Here is an 8,166-nt window from a genome sequence, read left to right as displayed (position 1 = left end):
ATATTGACAAAAAGTGTTTTTAGAAACCTTTGCAAATTTATTAAAAATCTACACCTGTCTAGACCTTCGAGAGACATCCCAAGACAATCAAAGCCAGCAGGATGTACCTGAGTTCAATTTGGAGTGCTTTAGCTAAGGATTTGAATACTAATCTAAATGAGATATTTCAGTTTTTGATTTTTTTCATATGAATTTGGAAAAATTTCTAAAAACCTGTTTTGCTTTGTCATTATTGATTATTTTGTGCAGATTAATTGCCAAAAATCCATTTTAAACCATTTGGGCAGTATGGTGGTTTAGTGGTTAGCACGGTCGCCTCACAGCAAGAAGGTTCTGGGTTCGAACCCTGTGGCTGGCAAGGGCCTTTCTGTGTGGAGTTTGCATGTTCTCCCCGTGTCTGCGTGGGTTTCCTCCGGGTGCTCCGGTTTCCCCCACAATCCAAAGACATGCAGGTTAGGTTAATATGGGACGGCCTTGGGCTGAGGTGCCCTTGAGCGAGGCACCTAACTCCCAACTGCTCCCCGGGCACTGTTAGCATGGCTGCCCACTGCTCTGGGTATGTGTGTGTGCTCATTGCTCACGTGTGTGTTCACTGCTTCAGATGGGTTAAATGCAGAGAGTAAATTTCACAAGTGTGTGATGAATAAAGTTGTGCTTGCTTTGCTTTATTTAAGTTCCATTTATAACACAATAAATTATACAAAAACTGAAGGTGTCTGGATACTTTCTGAACCCATTGTATATGTTCACTACGTGCACTCACTCTGATTTTGAGTGAGGAAGTAATACTGCTATGTTAGCTGTACACAGCCTCATAATTTAATTCCTCTGTGGCAAGGAGTCATAATTTTCCTCCTCACTGAGCAACTGCCTCATCCACATGGTCTTTGCTGTAAGAATGTCCACATATTTGCACAAAATGCGAATGACTCTCAGCTTACATAACTAAGACCGCTGAGAAACTACACTCTTAATGGCATGCCTTGCGTAACTGGTCAGTGGCAAGACCCAGGCTACTGACTTTGAAGTTGCAAAGGCTTTTTTTTTTTTAAATATACCCAAAATAAATCACGTAACAGTTTCAACGTAATCTATTTTGTGTTTCGTGTAACTACAGTTTAATTTTATTTTTAAAGAGAAGCACAGTATCTTTGATAGTTTTTAGGCATAAATGACAGGACTGAATTCACAGTAGAGTATCTACATGATTACTGATTCCAACTGTAAGATAAGATAATCTTTATTCATCCCTTGGTGGGGAAATTTACATGTTCCAGCAGCTCACAAATAGAAAAGAGTCAGGAATGGACAGTAACAAAAAATAGAGTGCAATAATAGTATAAAAAAGGGGCGGCACGGTGGTGTAGTGGTTAGCGCTGTCGCCTCACAGCAAGAAGGTCCTGGGTTCGAGCCCCGGGGCCGGCGAGGGCCTTTCTGTGCGGAGTTTGCATGTTCTCCCCGTGTCCGCGTGGGTTTCCTCCGGGTGCTCCGGTTTCCCCCACAGTCCAAAGACATGCAGGTTAGGTTAACTGGTGACTCTAAATTGACCGTAGGTGTGAATGTGAGTGTGAATGGTTGTCTGTGTCTATGTGTCAGCCCTGTGATGACCTGGCGACTTGTCCAGGGTGTACCCCGCCTTTCGCCCGTAGTCAGCTGGGATAGGCTCCAGCTTGCCTGCGACCCTGTAGAAGGATAAAGCGGCTAGAGATAATGAGATGAGATGAATAGTATAAAAAAGTAATAAAATAAATAAAAAAGGAAAAAACACAGGCCATGTATGTACACAACAAAATAAGAAAGGAACTTAAGAGTATTACTTCACCTGAAGTAGTAATATTGCACTAATTAAATACTGGCAACTAAAATAGAAATAAGGGCAGCACGGTGGTGCAGTGGTTAGCGCTGTTGCCTCATAGCAAGAAGGTCCGGGTTCGAGCCCCGTGGCCGGCGAGGGCCTTTCTGTGCGGAGTTTGCATGTTCTCCCCGTGGGTTTCCTCCGGGTGCTCCGGTTTCCCCCACAGTCCAAAGACATGCAGGTTAGGTTAACTGGTGACTCTAAATTGACCGTAGGTGTGAATGTGAGTGTGAACGGTTGTCTATGTGTCAGCCCTGTGATGACCTGGCGACCTGTCCAGGGTGTACCCCGCCTTTCGCCCGTAGTCAGCTGGGATAGGCTCCAGCTTGCCTGCGACCCTGTAGAACAGGATAAAGCGGCTAGAGATAATGAGATGAGAAAATAGAAATACAAATCTTGCACTAGGTAGTGAATGTTATTGCACAGCATAATATAACTAACGAGGATTTATTTATGATGAGGTCATGTCATGAGTGAAAGTAAGAGTTCCTCTCACATGCTTAAAACAGGATATACCTGTAAATACAGGAAAAACCTGTAAGTAACTGCTGGCATCGCCCATATCAGATACAAGGTTTACTATATAAAGATCACTGGCCAAAAGGAAAATTTATCATATATGGGATTTAGAAAATTACTACCTTGTGTTTTTACAAAAAAAAAAAAAGAAAAACAAAACTGAAAAGCTTAGACAGGTCACACACACACATCACCCTAATAAAGTGTCTTCATACTAAACTGGGCCACCACAAGCTGTTAATTGCTTCAACACACCTTGACATGGACTCTCCAATTCTCTGGAACTGTATTACAGAGATAAACAGTCTTTCATAAGGTGTTCAACTGGGTTGAGATCTTGTGACTGAAGGCTATAGCATGTAATTTACATGATTACTCATCTAATTATTCAGAGCTCTTGTGCCCTGTGGATGAGTACGTCACCCTGGAAGAGACTGCTCCCATCATGACGAAAAAGCTTCATGATGGCATAAAGGTAATCAGTCAAAATAACTTTGTAGGGATTTGCAGTGATGCTTCTTTCTAAGGGGACAAGTGACAGCAAAACAGCATGACAGAGCCACTGGTTTTCCCTCATCATCCATCGCAACATTATGACAATTTTTATAATAGATAAGAGACTTTATTGTCATTGTAGTTATACAATTAAACTTAGTTTGGTAGCACTCTGAGAAAACAGCAGTAAAACAGAATATAAATAAAATACAAGATAAAGTAAGTGGGGGAATTGCAGTATAGGCAGATATTGCACAATTGTACTAGCTGTATTTATGTTCCTATGTGTAAAGTGCTCAAGTCAGTAAAATAAAGTGCAGTGTAAGCAGATGTTGCACAGATTGTAATAATTGTATTTACAGTCCTGAATGTAAAGTGATCAGTGCGTTAGCAGCAACTTGGGGGTGTACGTGTGTTGGACGAGACGCGGTTGCAGTCTTTTATAGGAAACAAGTATGAGCAAATGTTTATTACAGGTTACAGCAGACATTATACAATCACATTATAATAATATTCAATATAGTGGAACTTAAATATATTTAATATACATGAATGCTGATGACTGCTTGGCTTGGTTTACCTCAAAACTGTGCAGTACTTCTGCCACTTAGTGGACACTTTCATTGCTACACTACAATTATTCAAGTCTTTCCAACAGATAAACAGCATCACAACCAGAGGTACTTTACACCTCCTCAAATTCACCTTTTGTTCAAGGAAGATCACGGTGTTGAACAGAAACAAATTTGCATTGCAGTAAAGTAACATTTTGCTTCCCATTAATTACTAAAGATCAAAATATACAGTCATGCTTTAGTATTTGAGGTACAAAATTATTCCACCAATCCGACAAGCAAGGTCACCAATAAATCGGTTAATATTAGGTCAACAAAAGTAATTTCAAGTATATAATAAGCAGAGAAGTCATTAAGTATACACACAGACATACTGACATCAATATGGAGGTAAAATCTGAAGGTAAAAGATGTATTCTCTGTATTCTGTCATCACATAGATTAGGAAAAACCCTTTTAGCTTAACCTACAAACTATTTGATTTATCTGAAGATCAACCTTATGACCCAAATGTCAGTACTTATGACAGAACACTTATAGACTTTTCATACGAAGTTACAAAAAATGAGTTAATCAATAAAACAAACAATCTAATTTTCATGGATTAAACAGGCAGAAATGGTTCCATGACAAATAATGGCAAAAAAAAAAAGTGGAAAAGATACAATAAATCAGCTGAACTCATTAGTACATGTGCCATACAACAACAAGTGTATGAGAAATGAATATGAGGTTGGCAAGAGAACATTGAGTAAAATACTGCCTCTCGGACATATCCTGTACAACCCATAGGATAATACATCCTATACTTTACCACTTACAAAGAAGATTGTAAATATGTTCCCATTTGTATTTTGTGATATTTGGTATTGATATGAATGTAGTCCCATTTTGCATATCGCACATTCTCCAGACATTTAAGGCTAATTGATTTATTTTTAATTAATAGGTTATTAATTTCATGAAATATTCTATTAGCTGTATGTGTTTGTTATTTCCTATTTTTTGTTTCAATAACTGATGTGACAGGTTCTTAATAAAAACAGCACAACTGTGTCTGGAAGGCCAAAACATTTTGCAATATATTACTCAAAACTATATATTACTCCATATATTATTCTGAAGCTTCATTACTGAGAATTTTTTCACACACCATTTTACTGATCAAGTTTTCATTAATGTTTATTACCACTACTGTAATGCTGCAATTTCCCTCGAGACCAATAAAAATTCTCTCTTCTCTTTCTTTCTGTCTATCTCTCCATCTTAAGCCAATGTCTTAAAGTGATAGATGGGAGAAAATTTTTTTATTTCCCTAACTGTAGTTGAGCATATGTTTGGCATCTAAATTTGAGATATTAGACTAATGTCGCGAACAAGTAAAGGAAGCCTCCAATTCAGCATCACACAAACTGCATGTCATTCATGACAAGATATTAAGTAATAATAAAGAGTCTTTCTTTTGGATTCAGACACTGGATGACACACAGTGCCATACCAGTAAAGTGTCATACAGTACAGTAAAAATATACTAAAGTGTGATGCATAGTTTAAAACAGCAATAGCAGCCATAAATTCAGTATCACTTCCTCACCATGTATTTTTGTACTGATTTGCGCAAGCTCGTGTGACTTTCAGATGTTATTGCAGATCGGATAAAAGTCAAGTCAACACAAAAGCAGACTTTGGCAGCCAGGAAGAATCCATTATTTGTCAAGAATGAGCACCAGCCTCAACATATACAACAGCAGAAGATTTAAGTATTATATAATCATTATGCATATGAACATTATAGTATATTTAAGCATTAAACAAAATTACACAATAATAGTTTCTTGTTATATTTCAATGAAAAGTAAAATCACTGCAGTCAGAGATTTTTCCACACCGCTTGTTTATAGATCCAGTTGCAAGCTAATGGTTCATGACTATGGGTCAGTGTCTACAAAAATCAAGATCTTGAGGAGAGTGTTTCACTTTGTTTTAAATTCGGAATGCTACATTTATGGGCCATCTTAAGACGCTTATCTATATGTAGATTCTGATGCATTGCAGCAAACTATTTATTCATCAGATAACTTCACCTTTCTAGACAGTGTGTTTAACAGGCCTTAAAAACTCATTTGGTCATGTGTTTACGTGTTGTTTAAGAGACTTGGTCTGTTGGTTTACATGTATTCTGAGACAAATGTGTGACGACAGCGCAATCAGATATAGCTGCCAGTCTAAGCTTCCCTTATTTGTTAGCTAAATTAGCCTGTAGTGCCAGAAAGCATATATTGGCTGACATATATACAGCGCCCTCCACAATTATTGGCAGCCCTTGTTAAGATATGTTCTTAGGCTTCTAATAAATTCATTTAAAAAAAAAAAATAATAATAACATAGGACAACAATGCAAAAAAAAGAAAAATCCAACCTTTAATTCAAGTGCATTTATTCAGTAGGAAAAAAAATCCCACATGAAGAAAAAATTATTTTACATGAAATCATGTGTGCCACAATTATTGGCACCCCTGATGTTAATACTTTGTACAACTCCCTTTTGCCAACAAGACAGCACTTAATATTCTCCTATAACATTTCACAAGATGGGAGAATACAGAGAGAGGGATATTCGACCATTCCTCTTTGCACAATCTCTCTAAATCATCCAGAGTCCTCTCCTATGCACTCTCCTCTTCAGCTCACCCCACAGGTTTTCAATTGGGTTGAGGTTTGGGGACTGAGATGGCCATGGGAGGAGCTTGATTTTGTGTCTGGTGAACCATTTTTGTGTAGATTTGGCCGTGTGTTTAGGGTCATTATCTTGCTGAAAGACCCAGTGATGACCCATCTTCAGCTTTCGGGCAAAGGCCACCAGATTTTGATTTAAAATGTCCTGGTATTTCAAAGAGTTCATGATGCCATGCACCCTAACAAGGTTCCCGGGGCCTTTGGAAGAGAAACAGGCCCACAGCATCACCGATCCTCCCCCATACTTCACAGTGGGCATGAGGTGCTTTTCCACATACTCATCTTTTGTGATGTATTAGAGTGTTTGTTGCCAAAAAGCTCTATCTTGGTCTCATCTGACCAAAGCACACGGTCCCAGTTGAAGTCCCAGTACTGCTTAGCGAACTCCAGATGTTTACGTTTATGCTTGCAAGTGAGAAAAGGCTTTTTCCGTGCATGCCTCCCAAGCAGCTTGTTGGCATGTAGATAGCGCCTGATGGTTGTTATGGAGACTTTGTGACCCCAAGATGCTACTCTTTGATGCGATTCTCTAACAGTGAGCTTTGGAGAACTTTTTACTTCTCTTACCATCCTCCTCACTGTGCGTGGTGGCAAGACAAACTTACATCCTCGTCCAGGCTTGTTTGCCACTGTTCCAGTTGTTTTAAACTTCTTGATGATTCCTCTGACTGTAGATTTGGGCAGGTGTAGGTAGGTGGCTATTTTCTTGTAGCCATTGCCTGACTTATGAAGGTCGACACACATCTGCCTTACTTGAATGGTGTGTTCTCTTGCCTTTCCCATGTTGAAGCGTGGATAAGAGAAATAGGCCTCTGTGTCACATCATATTTATACCCCAGGGAAACAGGACATGATGAATTACTAATTAAAGGTTCCTAGATACTCTGATCAACTTTATAAACTACAGTAGAAATGACAGAAATGTTTCAATTACATTTATTTTCTAGGAATTGTTATGGGTGCCAATAATTGTGGAACAGGTGATTTTATGAAAAATAATTATTTCTTAGTCAGGGATTTTTTTTAAATTCACTTGAGTTAAGGGCTACATTTTTCAGTGTGAGATTATGCTTCTGCAATAAAAATTTAATTTATTTTAAGGCTTTTAACACATCTTAACCAGGGGTGCCAATAATTGTGGAGGGCGCTATATATACACACACAGTACTGTGCAAAAGTCTCAGGCACCCTATTGTTTTTCATACAAATCTTTGTTATAGATTTCTATTTTATGACTTCTACATTATTGAGTCAGTACAAAAAACATTTTAGAGTTCCAAACGTTTGTTTTCCAGCACAAAATTAAATGTTACAGAAAAAAAAAAAAAAAAGTGTTTGTATCTGAGCAGCATAGTACATAAGAGACCACTATGCAGATTAAAAAAAGAAAACATAATGAAGGCTACTGGGTTTTGCTGCAAAATTAAGAAGCAAGTGTGACAAAGTGTCCAGAAGAATGGTGGCTGCTTCTGCAAGATGCCCAGTAAAACCCACAGCTCATTTCCTTATAAAACTGCACTCACTGTACCCGAGACAACTATATTTTAAAGCAGAGGGTCGTCTCACACCAAATACTGAGTTTGTTTCGTTTATTATGGCTTACTGCTGTTTATAGTATTTTTTTTAATGTTGAAACATTTCATTTCATTATTTGCTGTAGACCATTTTTGGTCTACAGCATTTCTTTATACGTGCCTAAGACTTTTGTACAGTACTGTATATATGGCTATCATCAGAATACGAATCAAGTTTATTGCCAAGTACAAGGAAATTGCTTTGGTGATACTGACCTTTGTGAAACCTTCATTTCTGAATTAAACTTAATTTGTGCCTGAACCATTCCTTTAACATGACACTGTTCTTTACAACACAGTCTACCTTTGTCCATTGAAAGAGTTGTCTGTAGGTGGAGCAATGCTGACAGATTCAATCAGAGGACGCAGTGTTTGTCCAAAAGGCCTGTGGAGAGCACACAACTTCGTGTTA

General features: G+C 38.3%; 1 protein-coding gene and 1 long non-coding RNA gene across 2 annotated transcripts in view; one reads left to right on the top strand and one right to left on the bottom strand.

Annotated features, from left to right (window-relative positions):
- The first annotated feature begins 1,691 nt into the window (after nucleotides 1-1,691).
- LOC132898314 (uncharacterized) lies at nucleotides 1,692-5,272 on the top strand. Its single transcript, XR_009656486.1, has 2 exons — nucleotides 1,692-2,849; nucleotides 5,083-5,272. It is a non-coding gene; the product is annotated as an uncharacterized LOC132898314 (long non-coding RNA).
- LOC132898311 (desumoylating isopeptidase 1-like) overlaps nucleotides 3,308-8,166 on the bottom strand; it is a 7,899-nt gene continuing 3,040 nt past the window's right edge. The window contains exon 6 of the mRNA XM_060939822.1: nucleotides 3,308-8,139. Within this exon, the coding sequence (XP_060795805.1) occupies nucleotides 8,055-8,139 (85 nt within the window). The 3' untranslated portion in view covers nucleotides 3,308-8,054. The remainder of the gene's footprint in view (nucleotides 8,140-8,166) is intronic.

This window comes from Neoarius graeffei, chromosome 14 (assembly GCF_027579695.1).
Source record: "Neoarius graeffei isolate fNeoGra1 chromosome 14, fNeoGra1.pri, whole genome shotgun sequence".
Taxonomy (NCBI): domain Eukaryota; kingdom Metazoa; phylum Chordata; class Actinopteri; order Siluriformes; family Ariidae; genus Neoarius; species Neoarius graeffei.
This window is presented reverse-complemented; position numbering and strand designations above follow the sequence as displayed.